The sequence below is a fragment of the Cotesia glomerata genome, linkage group LG1 (genome assembly GCF_020080835.1).
Source record: "Cotesia glomerata isolate CgM1 linkage group LG1, MPM_Cglom_v2.3, whole genome shotgun sequence".
NCBI lineage: Eukaryota > Metazoa > Arthropoda > Insecta > Hymenoptera > Braconidae > Cotesia > Cotesia glomerata.
Genome location: NC_058158.1, coordinates 16,328,686 through 16,347,985, shown reverse-complemented (window position 1 = coordinate 16,347,985; position 19,300 = coordinate 16,328,686). Strand labels below are relative to the sequence as shown.

Sequence of the window (19,300 nt, the reverse complement as noted above, 5' to 3'; positions counted from 1 at the left end):
ATCTTTATTATTAAGCTTATTATTATTTTTATCTACTATTTTTGTTTAATATGGTTATATTCTCTAATCATGTTTATTGTGAATTTTGTGACTCTGAATTCTATGATTCTATAATTTCAGAGAAAAAATTCTGTTCTTTTATAGCAAAGAGAAATTCATTATTTTATATAAATTTTTATAATTTTAACGATTTATCAGAGAAATTTCGAAAATTTCTCTCTTTTCTGATAGAAAGAACACAAACAAACAACAAACAAAATTAATATTTTTACTGTTGCCACTGCATTGCTTACGCACGTTTTTAAATGCCCACATTGCTGAGGTTTGCAGGAATTCTTTCGTTAGTCCAACTAGCAGCAGCGTTACTTCCAGTTATACTGTGGTTCTCGTGCAATTTTTACGTTTACGTCTCCACGATGATAGTAACCCCCATTGACTCCATCTGGCATTGTGTCAAGGACTGAATTTCCTTCCCCCCCCCCTTCTTTTTTTTTCAAATTTTGTTAACAACTGATGGTGAATCGTATAACCGGGCCCTGGTTGAATACGTTCAAGGTTGTCGAATGAATTTTAACCCATTCGAGATCAGGTTGGTGACGGGAAGCGTATCTTCTTGTGTTTTAAAAACTTTCTGTTCCAAGAAGTTTCCTTTGGTGTAGTGGGTTAGGAACTCGTAAGCCCCATGGAAACTCAATAATCGCATGTCATTAAGGAGTTTTCTGTGGATACTATCAACGTTACTGGCAGAGGTACTGTTGATGTAGTTGCTCATATTATTGCTGCAGGAAGACTGATGGAAAGTTTGACCAGATGACACGAAGATTACTTATACTGTTGGTCGTGATACTTCGCAATGACATTTAAAAACAATTTTAATTTACTTTGAAATTTTGAAAATTACTCCGTAGTCGTTTCTCTAAACAAATATGCTAAATTTTAAAATAATGTAATTCATTTACTTATTTTCTTCCTAACAAAAATCGTATTAAATTAAATTTCAATGAATTTAGTTATGTCGATTGAATTTTTAACACTTTTCTAAAAAGTTTACAAGCTTATTTAATATAATAAAAGATAATTTATTATTTCGCTTTTTTTCTCATACTTTTATTTTTAATAAAAAAAAAAACAATTTTATTTACTCATCCCCCCCCCTTTTTTTTCAATTTTTTTTTTTTTTAACTTGCCTTCATTTTGAATTGAATTTTCGACGCAGAGAATCAAACAAATGCAAATAAACTCTCCTAATACTAGTCGGAACCTACACGGCTCCACGCTATTTAGGCTCACGGAAGTAGCCATGTCAATGGTGATTAACCTTATCTCATAAGTATTCTTACCTTATTAAAAGGCTTGAGAAAGATTAATAACCCTTGCTTGATTCTGTTAATTATAATAATTATGAAGCAGTATTGAAGATTTTAAGAGCGTTTATTCTGTACTGGAAGGAATTCTCATTCAAAATTTCAGTAGAAAATGGTTACATTTCTGGAATGAAGATTTTATCTTGGAAGTGAGTAAAGGGGAAGTGAGGAAAGGAAAGGAAAAATCCATCGAGAGGAGTGATTTTTAACAAAGAAGACATGTCAGGAGGTGTTTTAATTCGAACCTTCGGTGGTTTTGAAGGTGCTAACAGTAGAACGAAGATGTGAAATTTGAATTTAGTATTTTTGTTGACATCAGTTTTTCTTCGTAAGATGTAGAGTTTAAAATTTTTGGGCTTCTTCGAATAAAACAACTGTCGGATGTTTGGAACTCGGAGAGGGTCAATACCATAAGATTTAATTTCGTCAAAGGAGGATTGAATGGAACGTTTTTGAGAAATTTTTGGTTCAGGCACAAATTTCAAATCGGTTAAAAAGTCATTTGGGTTAATTGCTGGTTCGGAGCTTTCATAGATAATTTTGGGATTTAAAAGGATCTCAGGAGAATGGCAGGAATCCGAGAAGGGTATGCAGTTTCTTGACTCGAGTTTTTCAATGTCAAGTTCACTAACTGTGTCACAATATGGTTCCAAGCATATAACAGGAGTGAAGACGGTAACAATAGAAATTTCACAATTGTCCCAGAAATTTTCAAAAATGGGCTCCACTTCGGTTTGAGTTGCTTCTTGATTATTTATCAGTTCCTGACAATTTATTTCCTCAGCGTTCTCTTCAGGCTGTTCTTCTACTGATATCTGAGCAGCTTGAATTTTTTGTTCCTGTTGAATCGACGGTGGAGAAGTTGATGCCGAGGTTACCTGCTTAAATGCAAGGTAGGTTTCGTCCAAAGTTTTTGGATTAAATTTTGAAACTTGGCCCTGCAGATCCGGAGGGAAAAATGATAAAAAGTGTCGACCAAGATTCTGATGGAGTGTCCGTACTATTACTTCACGAGTTAAGGGAGATGCATATTCTCCAAGCTGTATAATTAGACCTCGTAAATAATAGTAAAAACTTTCTGGAGATTCTCCTGCATATGGTTCAGAATCGGCTAACTCTCTTCGGAGCTCTCCGAAGTAGAATTTTCGGTATTCTTCGTCATAGGACATTTTAATCAGTTAGCAAGTCGCAGTTGTTGTGGTACGTAGTCGAAAAATTGAGATGTTGTTAAGCATCGTCAATTTTAAATCGGTAGATCCACGATATTTCGAATGGATGCACGTCGATTATGACTTCTTCCGTGGATGAAGGTGAAGTGTTTATTTTCAATTCCAGTCGTCTATACGAGGTTTGCTCTCTCTGGGTTTTTAATAAATATTTTTAGATTTTCGGGTATTGTTTCGCTGCTAAGTACTTTAGGTATTCCCTTCTTAGCCTCTGGGATTGGAAAGGAAGCTTGGTTAGTAAAAGAGGGGTCTTCCCAATACCTAGTTTCGATCAGAGGTCTATGATAGATTTTTCCTTTAAGGGGATCTGCGTATAATTTTCGAAGTTGGAATTTATAACCGCAACGCCATGTTTTATTCACCATTAGACTTGGGGTAAGAAGAGGAGAAGATAGAAAACGGAGTAAAGAAGAAGAAAATTTAATTTTTATTCGAATTAAATCCGCGAAGTATGATAACTGTCAGTAGGTAAGTAGGTCACAGCTGGAGAGTGCAATCATTGTAGTAAAAGATTCGTTATCGTAGGTGTAAAGTTACAGGATATTAAGTACGGAAGAATTAACGTATAAGATAGAAGTTTGCATTTAAAACGTTCTTGAGTATACGGCACGATTCCAATATTTAATTGTTTAGTAACCTTTAATTATTCAAAATAACCTGGGGAGGTGAGAAAGGAAATTTTTATTTGAATGATTTAGGTAAAGTAGGAAGAAGATTATGAAGAAGAGTAAACGATTAAATAAAAATTGAGAGTCTTTGACTCCTGTGAGTACTATACGTTCGTCTGTTTAGAAACTCCTTATCAGCGGCAAGGTGCTAGGATTACAGCACACCAGGCTGGCAGTGAGCAATCTATGAAGATGTGCTTGCATACAGCACAATCTGAGTAGTCGAATTGATATAAATTCACATACAAAATAATCAATAATTATTTAATGAAAATCAGATTTAAAATCAAAGTAAAGTTGAAAACAGAAAGGAGAAAAAAAAATTAAAAATAATTTATTATTAGCAATTAAAAAGAAAAATAGAGAAAGAAAGAGATTTGAATAGAATCGAATATCCTAATCAAATAATAAAGATAGAAGAAAAAGAAATTTTTAATAATTGTCAGCAAATTTAGTTTAAATAAAATTAAGTTTTAATCGAAATAAAATAAGTTATTATTAGTCGGCATAAAAAAAAAAAAAAATAAAAGAAAAGAAAAGAAATATGAACGGTTTAGCTGATGGCTAATTTAAACGTCAGCAAAAAAATTTTTATTTTATTATTAAATTTATATAAAGTTTTAAAATAAAATTAGAGTTGAATTACGCCGGATGTATCAAGTGACGAATCGAAGTTAAATTTAACTTTTGGTTAGCTAGCGGAATGTAAAATAACGAAATAAAATATTAAAGTAATGAAAAAAAAAATTTTGAAATTCTGGGTGTGGTTATTGATTTGAAAAATTTTTGGGAATTTTGGAGGAGTTAAGAAGGAAATACCTCTTTTTCATTAAATTTCGAACCGGGGTGGTTTGTTGAATACGAGGGATCACCATTCGAATCCCACCGCTGCCACCAAAAATTCAGGTCTGTTATGTCCGAAAAATAAGATCTTAAACTGCGGTAGCTGGATTAACGGAGGTTCGGATAACAGATGAATTTCCCTAACGAAAGAATCGTTAAGTTTATATTTTATGGGTTCGTGAAGGTGAAAACCCCGGAGAGGGCCCCTTGAATATGACAATCGACCTCGGAAATAATAAAATATCCTCCACTTACTATTGCGAATCCTAATTCCAACGATGATTCGGCCTTTGATTGGACGTTGTACCTTTGAGTTCCGCTGCTTGGCTTCTCGCTTCCTCCTGCTGACTGGAGATTGAAGGTTGAAGGTTCTTAACTTAAGAATGATGATACACTTCGATTCGGGTTTTTAGTTTATATATTCTGTTTAACTGGCCCTATGGGCAAACACGTCTTAACTTACACTATTCACTTATTAACTAATAACAATATAAAAACAAAGGTTGAAAGTTAATATGAGTTCGTAACCGGAGTAACGACTCCGGCAAACAAAGTTCGCCGATTATAAATTTACAGAAGAAGAAAATAATAATTTGAGAGTGGGACCAGGTCACTGGAACTGTGGGAATCTCGATTATCGTCAAAACGAATCGTGGCTCGAAGAATCGCTATCACAGAACTCAGAAATACCGTTAAGGAAATCGAAATGAATAATTAGGGAAAAGATGACTAATTAATTTAATAATTAAAGTCTGCCTATACGTGTCGGGGTATAGGACTCACCCGGGCTCTAAGGCAGAACTGTTACCTTGTAAATGAGCTGTCGAATTATGGTGTTCGTGTCTTTTATCACCTCGGTTGCGATTCATTAAGTGGGGCTACTAATTAAACAATTGGTTCCTGCGATGAGGTGACAATGCGCGGTAATGTGTATTCTTCGGCCACGAGTAAGTTGTCGCGCAGTCCAGTCCCTAAATATGCAAGCGCTGCACTTTTCGGCAGGAATGGGAGGCCCTGTATTATAGACGGCACGCCGGATATAACAGAAGTAATGCTAACGCGGTCTCGATCCAGTCTTCCCCGTAACATCTATGAGGAACGAGAAAGGAGGACGTTTAGTCGGTATTGTTGTCAATAATATTGACTTCCGAGTCCGACATACTCAAGACAAACATCTCGTCCTGGTATACGTAAATGTATTTGACCTCCTCTATAAAAAAACACACATACATAGTAGGGTGTCCGTTATTTACCAAGTTGGCTTAATCCACTTGGGTATCGTCAAAATCATTTGTTTTCGACCCAAAAACAACTTTAAAAAAAGAAATAATTTTTTTCGATGCCATTTAACCCTGCCTAAATCACGATACTTTTTCCATTTAAATAACATGGGAATTTTTCTTTTTTTGGAAATTATTTTTTTACTCGCTCATTATACTCAATAATTCATTAAATATCGTTGATTCTGCTTCCGGTATGGTCACTTTAGATTAAAAAATTCTCAGATAGGGGTCAAAAATTTTTTTTAAACGTTTTTAGTAGGTCCAAAATTATTTTCATCATATTTTTCAATAATTTTGTTTAAGTTACTTACCATTCAATATTCAACGCTAAATTTGTTATCAGACGCTCTTATCATCAGTTTCATAAAACTTTTAAGCCATAAGTCATCAATAATTTTCATACTTTTACCATTTGTACTAGAAAAACTATTTGATATTCGATTAAAAATTTTTGAACTGTTCATTACTTTAGTTTAAGTAGGTAATAGAGAGATCATAAGTACCAATTGTAATATTTTTAGCATAAATTAAAACCCATCACATGATAATTACCAACATATGAGCTGCACTATATCGGTCACGTGGGCGCTCAACAAACTGTAGCTAATTAAAAATAAATAATGGTCTGAATTTTCACGTAGTATCTCTAGTTTAGTTATCGTGGTCATTTGAAAGAATGTTATAAAGTTACTTAAAATATGTTGTCATAATATCCGTGATAACAATTTGAAAATATAATATTTGGTAAATATTAAATTTGTAAATTTAATTTCCTTAATAAGGAAAAGTGAAAGTAATATATTTTAAGACTTTTTTTCTAATCTTAAAAATTTTGAGTTTTTGAATAAAAAAATTTTTGTCATGGATTTAAATTTACGAAAACCAATGTTTTTGCTAGATAATCTAACAAATGATATAAGTGGAAATAAATTACCCACTAACAAACAAGTTTTGAGGTTATTATTTCATTGCACTAAGAACATGAAAACAACAGTTTATGAAGGCTGTAAAATAACAATTGAAAAAGTGAAAAAATTTTGGGTGTTTGCTGGGATTTTTATACTAGATGACAAACGATGTATAAAAAAATTGGAAAGTTTGCACGAAGAGTACAGAATGGTACATAAAAATGCTGGCATACCATCAAATCATCAGAAAGAGCAAGAGTTTTTTCTTAAATTGGAACAACTTTTTGATATTGCTCATAGTCGAATTTTTGAAATGGTCAGCAATGAAATAAAAAATTTTTTGATTGATCAACGATCAGATAGAAATTTGCACCTGAATTTTTCGGCCAATCAGCAAAGTCGTCCAAACGAGTTGTCCGGTAAGTTAAAAAAATATTCATTTGATTCATAAATTTTTATAGAATAATTGAATAATTGACTTTATTTTTTCTGATTAAATTTTCAATCCATTCTTTATTTCAGAAAATCTACTTGTTAATGTTGATCACTTCAATGAGCCATCAACTTCAAAGATTCCACTTTCAGAAAATGATGATTCCTTTATAAAACTATCACCTTGTCAAGAAATTAAAACAATATCTCAGAGTATAGAACACGAGTCAGATAACGTTGAGTTAACGAGGAAAATTTCAAGTATTAAATTTATATTAATTTTTACTTTGAAATATTTGTTAACTGTAGAAACGAGAAATAAAATTTATTTTCTTTTTAGATAATTATTTGCCATCAAGTTCAATTAGTTCAGAAGGAATTATGTCCAGTGGGGAAATGATTAGTTCTTCATCACCACCCAGTCAAAGATCAGAATTTGAAGTAGGTGGACGATACTACAATCGGAAAAATGAGAGAGGAGTTATTAATATTATGACTGAAAATGTCGTAGCCACTTTGGATAATTGTAAAGTATCGTATAGAAATTCGGTCCGGATTATATCCGCAATATCTGAAGCGCTCCAATTTGACGTCAACAGTTTAATTTTAAACAAAACATCTTTTAATGAACAGCGCAAAAAAATTCGAGAACAGAAAGCTATAAAAATAAAAAATTTATTTGGTGACGTACAGCTTACTGCAGCGATTCTTCACTGGGACGGTAAACTCATACCAGATAGTATATCTTGTAAGCAAATGGATAGAGTACCTATATTAATCAGTAATAGTGGAATTGAAAAACTCTTAAGTGTACCTGCTTTACCTAACGGAAAGGGAATTACTCAAGCCGAGGAAATTTATAGTGTGCTCCATGATTGGAGTTTAACAGAATCAATCAAAGGATTGTGTTGTGATACAACCGCGTCTAATCTTGGCTGTAATAATGGAGCCGCTGTACTATTGGAACAAATGCTAGAAACCGATTTATTGTGGTTACCATGTCGACATCACATTTATGAACTTGTTCTGACAAGTGTTTTCACTCTAAAATTACCAGGTACTACTGGACCAAATGTCCCACTGTTCAAAAAATTTCAAAGTTGCTGGAGTACAAAAGACAAAAGTAAATTTAAAGACGGATTAGAGGGAAACAAGATTCATAAAAAATTGATTAGCCAAGTCGATGATACTGATTACACCATCAAAAATATACTAGGCACTGTTTTGCCTCGGGATGATTACAAAGAACTTCTTGAACTGTCTCGAATTTTTCTTGGTACCGTTGAACATCAAAAAGTAAATTTTTATAAGCCAGGTGCTTTCCACCACGCTCGTTGGATGGCGAAAGCGATTTACTCATTGAAAATTTACATTTTTCGTGATGTTTTTGAGCTAACGAAAGAAGAAGAAAAAAGTTTATTAGACGTTTGTTTATTCGTGGTGTTCGTATATGTGCGATTTTGGTTTACAGCACCTCTGGCTGTAGCCGCTCCAAACCAGGATTTACAATTTGTGAAAACTGTTTATGCTTATAGAACTGTCGATAAAGGTGTGTCTGAAGCAGTTTTAAAAAAAATAACGAATCATTTCTGGTACTTGAGCCCAGAAGTTGTTGCGTTTGCGTTTTTTGATGAGAATATATCAGTACATATTAAACGCAAAATGATCAGAGCTTTGAAATTGGATACCACCTATGAATTTGGATGTCCAAAGAAATATTTCATTAACAATGACAATGATATTAAGAATTTACAAACTAAAGAAATTGATTATTTTGTCAATTGTCATACTTTAGGTTTTTTTAAAAGATTTGGTATCAGCGAAGACTTTTTGGAAACAGAAGTAGAAACCTGGTATGAAAATGACAATTACCTAAAAGGATTGGAAATTGTTAAAAATATTAAAGTAGTTAACGATATAGCCGAACGAGCTGTACAATTGACTCAGGACTACGTCAATGTTCTTGCTAAGGATGAGAGTCAAAAGCAGTATCTTCTCCACGTAATAAAGGAGTACAAAAATGAATTTCCGAACGCAACGAAAGAATGCCTGACAAAAAAAATGAAAACTTAATGATTATTTTAATTATATTTGCTTTATATAAAAATATATAATATATTATATATAAAATATATATTATAATATTATAATTAGAACTATTTAAACAGAATGATGATTTAAGTATAAGTCAAAGGAACACTATGAATTATTTGATTATTTATAAAAAAAAGCCATCAAACTATTTTTACTTATTTGATAATTAAAACTGTTACTACTTGAAATAAATGATTATTTGTGTTTTATCATTTTCATGAGACCTCAAAAAAATTGCTGTGAATGCTTGACAACCAATTTAGCGTTAAATATGGAATGGTAAGTAACTTAAACAAAATTATTGAAAAATATGATGAAAATAATTTTGGACCTACTTAAAACGTTTAAAAAAAATTTTTGACCCCTATCTGAGAATTTTTTAATCTAAAGTGACCATACCGGAAGCAGAATCAACGATATTTAATGAATTATTGAGTATAATGAGCGAGTAAAAAAATAATTTCCAAAAAAAGAAAAATTCCCATGTTATTTAAATGGAAAAAGTATCGTGATTTAGGCAGGGTTAAATGGCATCGAAAAAAATTATTTCTTTTTTTAAAGTTGTTTTTGGGTCGAAAACAAATGATTTTGACGATACCCAAGTGGATTAAGCCAACTTGGTAAATAACGGACACCCTAATACATACATACATACATACATACAAACATAGTGACACCCTCGCGGGAATAGCCAGGGAAGCTTCCTGTGACCTTTAAACGTCGAGATCTGATGAAAACTTGATTTTTGCAAAACGGGATAAAAACAATAACATCACGATTTTTGAAAATCTTCGATTTTCTTAGCGGGAAGTTAAAAATTTTTAAATTATTTTAAATCGCCTAAACTGTCGATTTTCGTCATTTTTTTCGGTTTTTCAAAGTTTTTTCGAAAATTTGACGGTGTACGGGTCAATCTGACCTTAAATTCGGATTCAGCGGGTCGAAGACATAAAAATATACGGGTCCCGTCAAAAGAACTGACAACTTTTTTTTTGCGTGCCGGTGTAATTCTCATGATATTTCGTTTATTAATATCCGATTGCAGTGATATTGTATCTGATGATATTTTGTCACGGAGATATTTTGTTCGGGGATATTTTGTCCGGGAATATTTTGTCGCGGGGATATTTTGTCCGGGGATATTAATGCACGTAACCGTGAAATCACCTTTTCAACGTCAAAATTGTTTTATCTATTTTTGATTTATTTATCAATAGTCTTAATTTTTACGTAGAAGAAAATTGAATATTAATAGATGAAGTCCACGAATTATTAATTCTAGAATTATTAGTAGGGATTCATGTCGGCTACTAGAATAATTACCGTAACTCCTATTCCTTCTCACTTCACAGCATTATTTATATTTGTAAAAATGCTTATCGTAAGATGAACGGTGTGGCTTAATCTATATAGAATCCAAACAAAAACAGTTTCACTGTGAAAAAATCGCGCCAAGTCACACGTTCATAAGACTATTAGGAAAAAAAAATTTTTTTTTCTTTACAAAAAGATACAAAATTAAAAAATTAAAAAATCCAAGTAACCGATATGATTGTTTATGATTTTTGGAAATTAAAAAAAATCTTATTGTAAATTTAAAAATTAAAAAAAAAATTTTAGAACGTACTTGGTGTGCGTCACAGTGTGCTTCAATTTTTTTAAATTTCCGAAAATCATAAACAATCATATCGGTTACTTGGATTTTTTAATTTTTTTATTTTGTATCTTTTTATAAAGAAAAAAAAAAATTTTTTTTCCTAATAGTCTTTTGAACGTGGACTTGGCGAGATTTTTTTACAGTGGAACTGTTTTTGTTCGGATTTTAGTATTTTTTGTAATTATAATGAAAATTTACAATTGGTACCAACTTAATTCTCGCGTTGGCAGCATTTTTTACTGCCAACTATCCCCTTGAAGCTACAGTTTATGTAGATATAATTCCAGTGCACCCTGGTGGCCGTAAATGTAAGCTGTGAATTACTTTTTTTAACTGTAGTTGCGTATCTATAGGAGGATTACTACACATTTTTAATTTATCTAGTCTGTGGCGCTGACCTTTCTCCATCAAAAAAAAGTCAGGATCGAAATTTGTGAGCGAGCTATAGTATGTGCTGATAAAATTTAATAATTTCAAGTAAATAAATTGTTATAAGTGAATATAATTAATTAATACGGTGAAATAAATTATGAATTACTGTTATGATAAACAAATTGGGTAAAAAAAGTACCGTAGAATTAAATAAAATTTCGCAACCACAAAAAAACCGTTCTGCTTACAGTAAACATAGTCGGTAGTCTGGCGCTCCGTTTACAACGGATTTGAACGGAACTTGGCGCCAGATTCTACCGAATCTGTGGATAAGCGAAAGGAAATTTAGTATAGACCGGATAGCTCGAATGGTAGAGTAGCCGACATATCTTCGGAAGGTTCTGGGTTCGAATCTCAGTCCGAGCTATCTAATAATTTTTTCTCGCATATTCTATAAACTCACATTAAGATGATCCTCTCCACATTCCTTTCTCAATCCTTTCCTACCAATATCCTGTTACGTGAATGTGGAACTCTTCACGTAATAATTACCGTAACTCCTATTCTTTCCCGCTTCACAGCATTATTTATATTAGTAATAGCTGAACAATTTAAGAAACATAAAAATCTTTAATTTTCAAACTTACTACCATATCCAAGTTAGTTTTTGAAGGTTCAAGCAAAGCTGACTTATGTTTCTCGGTGATATTTGATCCTAATGATTGTATAGATTTTTTTGTCCCAATCAAATTTACTGATGATGAACAGGACCAATCGTTCTCAGAGACACCACTGCTTTCATTATTTTCACGGTATAATGATTCACCATCACCAATAATCACAGTAGATGCTTCAGATATTCCATCTGCACGCACAGAATATTCAAGATCTGGAAAAAATACACAAAAAACACGTTAACAAAACTTTTATACAGCTATAATTCACTATATTGGCCCAACTACTTGACTTTTTTCGTTCTTAAAGATATAAATATTATTCGGGGTGGTAAAAAAAAATGTTGTCAATATTTAACTCTTCAACATTGTATAAAGAAATCCATCATCGCAATTTTTTAAGTGTTTTTTAAACGGATTTTCTTTTGATAACTTTGTAACGAGGTGGTTCCCGTATTCTTGGTCACCGCTAGGCGATGTATAAATTCAATTAAGGGTGTCACTGAAATTCTTGTCTCGGTCTCTAGAACCGAAAAATGCTGATAAAATATCCGTGTAGCTTTTCGAATAAGAATCTTTTTGTTATTTTGATTATTGGAAGAAAATTATTTTCAATTCAATTTTTTACATGCTTCCGTTCAGTATACTGAAAAAAAAAATTAGGACAACGGTTGACCCTACAGGCCGTCCCTGCAACTTCCCGCCCATTTTGTACTTAAGCGCTCAAAATCACACATTACGTTTTTGAGCTCTTCGAGCTCAAAAATATGATTTTTGTGTCTTCTTGAGCTCTTCGAGCTTAAAATTCTAATAGCAGTTTAATAAACTATAATTTTTTGAATTTTCAAACTGCAATAACTTTTACATGAATCAACCGATTTTCAAGCCGTTGGCGGCATTCGACGCAATTTTCAAAGCCCTACTAAGAATTTTCAAGTTTTAATCGATCGAGCCAGGAATTTTGAAGTAATTCGAAAAAAACACTTTTTTCGGTTTTCTTTCGACAACGATAACTCAAGAATGAATCAACCGATTTTGACCGGGTTTGCAGTGGTCGACGTGGTTTTTTGATCTTGAGAGCTGATTAGATTTTGGAATTGATCGGTGAAGTCATTTAAAAGGAATTCCAAAAAAACACATTTCAAAAAATTTTTTTTGGTAATTTTTTTGCGATTTCTCAAAACCTACTGGTTCGAATCGGTCCAAATTGTATTCAAAATCTAAGTTTGGTCAAGCTCTTTTGAATGGCGTCAACCGCCATGAAATTGGTCAAGACAGTTAAAAGTTATAAGAGGGTCATATACATTCATACTAGGGTATCCGTTATTTCCCAAGTTGATTTTTTTCTCACTGCTGCCCCCTGGATTTTTAGTTCTTGATCTAAAAAAAATATCTTACATAAATAAGCTCTTAATTACCAAATTAAACCGTGCCCGAATCGAGTTACATTTCCCATTTAAATAACATGGGAATTTGGAATTTTTTGGAATTAATTTTTTTCTTAAAAAAAAAAAAATACCACTACGACTATGATCGATGCATATTCTAATGGAGAATTGAATGCTTTACAAAAAATTTTTCTTATAATTTTTCGATAAAATTAATTATTTAAAAGTTATTTGTAGTTTAAGTTGTGTATATAGTTATTATCATAGTTTTTGAGTTTTGCTATGAAGTTTCATGTGTTATAGTCATTTATTTCATCTATAAATGTTTCAAAAATTTTATCAAAAAGATTAACAAGTACAGTAAGGTTAAAAATGTGATGTATCGAATACATTCTTAATAATATTGCCGCTAATATGTATTTTTTCTGTCTTTATTCACATTTATTTGTTAAGCAATTTTTAGTCGCATTTTTAGTGCCGATGAAATCAAATTTTACAAACCAGGTGTATTGTACCATGCACGATAGATGTCAAAAGCAATTTATTCGCTGAAAATATATATTTTTCGAGACATTTTCAAGTTAGATCTTGAAACGCAACAAAATCTTTTGGAGATTCGTTCATTCATACGCGGATAAAAAATTTAACTTGACTCAAGATCAAGAATCTTGAACCAAGAACACCATTTTGAAAAAAATTATACTCTTGAGTCAAGAAGAAAAATTCTTAAATCAAGAAAATTTTCTTGAATTAAGAATTATATCTTAACTCGAGAATTTCTCTCCTTGACTTAAGAAATTCTTTTTCTTCAAAATGGTGTTCTTGGTTCAAAATTATTGCTCTTGAGTCAAGTTAAATTTTTTATCAGTTTAGTATTTATTTATGTGTAATTTCTATTTGTGGCACCTCTTGCAGCATAAGTTACATACCACGATTTAAATTATATCAAGACTGTGTATTAATACAAGACGACTGATAAAAAAGTTTCTGAGGCAGTATTGCACAAATTCAAAAACCATTTGTGGTAATTAACTGGTAAAAAAACTGCTTTGGGTTTTTTTGATCCAAATATATCACTTCACGGAAAACGAAAAATGATTAAGGTAGTTGGGTCCTGCAAGGCATATTTCAAGAAAGTTATGAAATTTTTATTTGAAAGATAAATATCTTAATAATTCACAACCAAAATTTCAAATCAATTCATCACACCGTTTTTTAATAATTAACTAGAAATGTTCATTGGCGCGCCAAGGCGCGCCCTTTAAATTAGTTTTAAACGTCAATTTTCATATTTTTTTGAAATGAATTCCACAATTTTACACGCTTTTATTAGTTTCGCCCGTATGTTTGTATGTTTTTATATTTGCAACCGACTTCTTTGAAGTTGATTTTGACCCACTTTAAACGTCAGATTTCATGTAAATTTCGTAGAATTGTCGAGGACTGATGACGATACATTAATTTGATAAGATTATTCCATTATTCGATTTGTGGAAAACGAGATTTGTTAGTTCATATAACTTTCATGTATGAACGATAAGGCAGGATTTGATGTTAATTATAATAATAATTATGACTATAATAATAATAAATAATGATAATACGGGCATTTAACGAGATGAATTTTTCTTAATACTCGAAAACAAATGTAACATCAGTAAATTTTTCAGATAAGAAAGTGTTGTTAATTGTGGTCACAATCATGGCATTACTCGTTTTCCGGGTTTAACATGGCTAAAATGTGTTGAATTCGTTAGATATCAAGCGTTTTTTCCCTGTACAATTACTGCTAATGTTTTCCTAAATTGTGAAATGAAAATTATTAAAAATAAAATTTATTGATGTGTACTTTGTAATTCAGTTGTTGATTAACGTTTACCTTTAATTGCATGTGTTTCTGTCAACAGTATTATGCATAAAACTTTAATGTTTCTAATTCTAATATAAGAGACATTTAAGTTCTTAAAATTAATAATAATGATAGTACGTGCATTGAACGTGATGAATTTTACTTAATACTCGAAAACAAATGAAACATCAGTAAATTTTTCAGATAAGAAAGTGTTGTTAATTGTGGTCACAATCATGGCATTACTCGTTTTCCGGGTTTAACATGGCTAAAATGTGTTGAATTCGTTAGATATCAAACGTTTTTTTCCACGTACGATTACTGCAAATGTTTTCATAAATTAATAATGCAAATTTCATAATGAAAATGTTATGTCACATTAACAATTCTTAGTTCCAGGATTAAAGTAAATCGAAGTGTAGGATAAAATATACATTTCATAAAAATTTCCTATGAATAAAGTTCTGTAAATACATAATTTTTTACCAAATCATTAGACCTATCATTGTTCAAGTAAATTTTCAATGAATCCCAAGATTTTACTCTAGACATAGCAACGTACAATTGTCCATGGTTGAAGACGTCTTTTTGTAGGTCTATCCCTATTTTGTTGAACGTTTGACCTTGAGCTTTATTTATAGTCATTGCAAATGCTAATTTTACAGGGAATTGTCTTCGTTTGAATGTAAACGCACCCGCATGGTCATAGTAGAGGGTTATTCGATTTATAAAAACAATATCTCCAACTTTATCGCCTGTAAGAATTTTACATTTTAATAAAGTTGTTCCTAGTTCAATAACCATTAATCTAGTACCATTACATAAACCTTCGTTTATGCTCAAATTCCTTACAAGCATAATGACACTGTATAATCTTAATTTCAAGTTATGAGGCGGAAAATTAGGAGGGTTTATAGAATTTAAATATTCTACTAAAATTGATTCATTGATAACGCCGTTGTCACAATTTTCCGTGCTATCAACACTGTTGTAAATCTTTTCTGATTCTGCGTCCAATAAATTTACGACTCTATCATTTATTAAATCTACATCTATATTACGAGGAGAAAGAATAGCCAGCATAGTAAAATTATCATACTGTCTATTACTTATTGCGTCAGCGTAAACATCTGCAACGATATCGGCATCTTTCGAGGCAACACATTTTTGCGGAAGAGTTACGTAATCATCTTCATTATTAATGCTCCCGTTTCCAATAGACAATACAAATTCAGCAAATTCGACTTCTTCCGGTAACGTTCGCATGTTTTGTGTAAGAGAAGATATTTTAAAATGTTTCCACAATTTACTAAATTTTATCGATAAGTTTATAGTTTCAGTGCGAGTGGCGTTTAATTTAATTGGAAGTAATTGTCTGAAATCTCCACCGAGAACTATAATTTTACCTCCGAATGGACGATTATCGTTGCAAATGTCGCACAATGTACGATTCACCAATTCCAACGCATATCTCGGTGCCATCGGAGCTTCGTCCCAGATTATAATATCGATATTTTTTAAGTAATGATATTCGTTAGAATTATTTTGATATTAGAAGTTGAATCTTCATAAAGAGGAACAGGCATACCAAATACTTTGTGAACTGTTCTGCCGTGCGGAAGGAGAGTTGCTGCAATTCCTGTAAAGGCCATCGTGCATACATTTCGTTGTTTACTTACAAGTAAGTGAAATAATGTTGTGTAAATAAATGTTTTTCCTGAGCCACCGGGTCCATCGATATAAAAACAATTAGAATTATGAATATTGATACCATCATCTCCTGTAATTGTCGAATTCATTATGGTGTCTACAATATTCTTTTGTTTTTCGTTCAACTTCACATATTGTTCTTCTCCGATTCTTTGATGATCTATTAGTGACATGTTGTCATTTTCAGGTATGTTAAAATCTATCAACTGTTCCATAGTTGGGAATTTATTAAGCGCTGATCCTTCTGATATTAACATGTCATTTAGTAAAAAGTAAGTTTTTTTATAAGCTAAGGTAGTATCTAGCTCCAATAGAAAATCTTCCGACATTGAATGTTTAAATTTTTCCCACAATCTTTCAGGATATGCAGGGTGACAATATAATAAAATTCGGACGAACAATTTACGTAATTGTACTGGCATCATCCATAGTTGAGCTTCGGATAACGTTCGTTCCCATTCAGTATCGTCTTCTACAAGTCCTAGAGCCAAACACGTTGCAGCAAACGTTTCATATAACGTTCCATTTACAGTCTTGAGGCCAATAAAGCTTACTGCTCCTTTAACATTGAGTAATAAAAGACGTAAATGAAACAATTCGGTTTGCGCAGGACTAATTGAATACATCCTTCCCAAAGCATTGAACTGTGTTTGTCGCCTTTCCCAAGTTAATTTGCTTGAATTCTTATCTTTTTTTTTAAATACATAATGTGATGGAATTTCTGAATAAAATAAATTTCTGGCTTCCGGATCTCGTGCATTTAAAGCAAAGTAATCAATGAGCATAGTTTCTTTTTCTAGGGCATTTTGAATATTTTCAGTATTTTCAGGATCTATGGTAATTGTATGTTGGTTCGGTAAATGAACTGGCAATCTAATTACCGTATGGCTTTTGTTATGTAATTCTTTATTTAAAATTCGCCAGCAAGCTTCAACGGGACCAACGTATCGTCCTTCAAGAAAATCTTTAATTTCATCATGATTGACAATTCGATTTTGATCTGAATTTGTAACATCAAAGGCAGAGGCATCATGACCTTTGTATACGTACTTAAATAAATATTTGACTGATTCAACACTTGCAACAATTTCTACATTTATATGACAATTCAACAATAACAATAATTTTCTGTTGTGCGGGACTACATGTTTGTTGTCTACTTCATAATTATTTCCTTTTAGATAAGAAATATTTGTATTTCTTCGCCTGTATTGAGGATAGCCATTTTCGTTCATCGTCGTTTCTGATACATGAGGCTTGGGATATTTCTTTGAACAGGTGTTATTAACTAAACACCAATCCCCGCAAGGTCCATGTATCATATTTTTCATTACAATACCATGTAATCTTGGATTTGTAAGTGGATCTGGTATTTCGGCTGAAACATACCTGTTTACTTCTTCAGGAGTAGTAATCTTAGAATTATCGTTAAGAGTTACCAATAAATGAACGTGAGGAAGACCGCGTTTTTGGTATTCAATTACATAGACAAAAGCTTTAACTTCACCAAGATGATTCTGTTTAACTATGATGTCCATCAATTGTTTAACTTTTAAATAAAATACTCTAGCAACAATATCCGGCCTATCTGCAGCAGTTTGGCCTGGCAATAAATTTTCAACTATTTCACGCCATTGCGGATTACACGTCATCGTAATGAACAAATCAGGGGTTCCAAATACTCTTACGAGACACATCGCATCTTGGTAATGTTGAACCATATTTCTAGGAGAACTTACAAATGTAGAGGGTAGTATTATTATTTTACCGATTTGACTGTTTGTATCGGTTGCTCTGTTATGTAAATGATCAATTAATCCCTGATATGACTCTGCCCTTAATTTTTTTCGATTGTTTCTGCAAAAAGAAATTCTGTCTTTTTCTATTTTTACGTAACTATCTACTACCCATTGTTGAAATAATCTTCTGCCCATCAAGAATGCATTAAAACTATTACGTATTGCCATGCGGAATTTAATGTAAGCATTTCGAGTTACATGTTTATTTCTGCGTACGCAGGGTAAATCTTTATGCCAACCTTTACTCCCGTGAGGATAAAATAACGGATAAATCCATGGTTCAACGTTAGAATCCATGGTACTAATAGATTTTAATTGTTTTGTAGTTTTATTCCTGATAGTCACGTACGATTCAGGAATGTCTCCATCTGCCGTAGTTGCAAAAACTGCAGCCACCTCATTAACTCTTTGGAAATTATATCGGCCTCGGTCCATGCCCTTTTTCAATGTAAACAGTAACTGTAATTCAGGTTCTATGTTATCATTCGCTGTCTTGGCGCTATCCAGTTCATCTTTTCATCATTTGATACGAATGTACAAATATATTGTGTTCTCTTATCACCGTTTCGATGGTACTGACAACATCTAAATCTAATTTATTATTTTGAGTGCATCTAAATTGCGAAGCTTCGTTGGCGTCTATTATGAATAATTGTCCATTCGTAGGGTTTTCGTTGACCTCAGGATACAAAGATTCATTAATTTGGTAGTAAACCTGACCTTGCAATTTAAAACAGAACGGGCCTGTGCGACTATTGCGAAATTGGACTAAATTAGCATTGAAAGATGCAAAGGAAAATGAACTATTATAATAACGTATTCGTTCAAAAAAATGATGTGATTTTTCATCGGTCCCATCAAAAGATGTTTTAACGGAACTGGCATGTCTGGTAAATCATCAAGAGCAACTTCACCATGACTGCAACAATCGTTAAATGAATGTTTCTTGTTAGCGACTTGTTCTGCGGAAAAGTGTTTCGCGGTGCAGTGAGAACATGTTAATGACATCGGACCTAAGTAATTTTCACCAATA

The 19,300-nt window shown here is 32.3% G+C and overlaps 3 protein-coding genes across 3 annotated transcripts; 1 reads left to right on the top strand and 2 right to left on the bottom strand.

Annotated features, from left to right (window-relative positions):
- Window positions 1-6,189: 6,189 nt before the first annotated feature.
- Window positions 6,190-9,373, top strand: LOC123275346. The gene is made up of 3 exons (XM_044743429.1): window positions 6,190-6,711; window positions 6,815-6,985; window positions 7,065-9,373. The coding sequence occupies exons 1-3, from the start codon at window positions 6,246-6,248 to the stop codon at window positions 8,795-8,797; spliced, it is 2,370 nt and encodes a 789-aa protein (XP_044599364.1). The 5' UTR covers window positions 6,190-6,245; the 3' UTR covers window positions 8,798-9,373.
- Window positions 9,374-11,458: 2,085 nt separating this feature from the next.
- LOC123259951 (ATP-dependent DNA helicase PIF1-like) lies at window positions 11,459-16,240 on the bottom strand. The gene is made up of 4 exons (XM_044720828.1): window positions 15,245-16,240; window positions 14,789-14,806; window positions 14,697-14,709; window positions 11,459-11,736 (listed from the first exon to the last, which is right to left on the bottom strand). The coding sequence occupies exons 1-4, from the start codon at window positions 16,238-16,240 to the stop codon at window positions 11,459-11,461; spliced, it is 1,305 nt and encodes a 434-aa protein (XP_044576763.1).
- Window positions 16,241-16,275: 35 nt separating this feature from the next.
- Window positions 16,276-18,702, bottom strand: LOC123259888. The gene has a single exon (XM_044720710.1). The coding sequence runs from the start codon at window positions 18,700-18,702 to the stop codon at window positions 16,276-16,278; it is 2,427 nt and encodes an 808-aa protein (XP_044576645.1).
- Between the last annotated feature and the right edge of the window lie 598 nt (window positions 18,703-19,300).

What these genes read in the sequence shown, in the direction of transcription:
- LOC123275346 (XM_044743429.1), top strand. Translation starts at nt 6,246, where the DNA reads ATGGATTTAAATTTACGAAAACCAATGTTTTTGCTAGATAATCTAACA. An exon ending in TCGTCCAAACGAGTTGTCCG is followed by an intron (nt 6,712 to 6,814) that starts GTAAGTTAAAAA and finishes TCTTTATTTCAG; the next exon opens with AAAATCTACTTGTTAATGTT. An exon ending in GTTAACGAGGAAAATTTCAA is followed by an intron (nt 6,986 to 7,064) that starts GTATTAAATTTA and finishes TTTTCTTTTTAG; the next exon opens with ATAATTATTTGCCATCAAGT.
- LOC123259951 (XM_044720828.1), bottom strand. Translation starts at nt 16,240, where the DNA reads ATGGCACCGAGATATGCGTTGGAATTGGTGAATCGTACATTGTGCGAC.
- LOC123259888 (XM_044720710.1), bottom strand. Translation starts at nt 18,702, where the DNA reads ATGGACCGAGGCCGATATAATTTCCAAAGAGTTAATGAGGTGGCTGCA.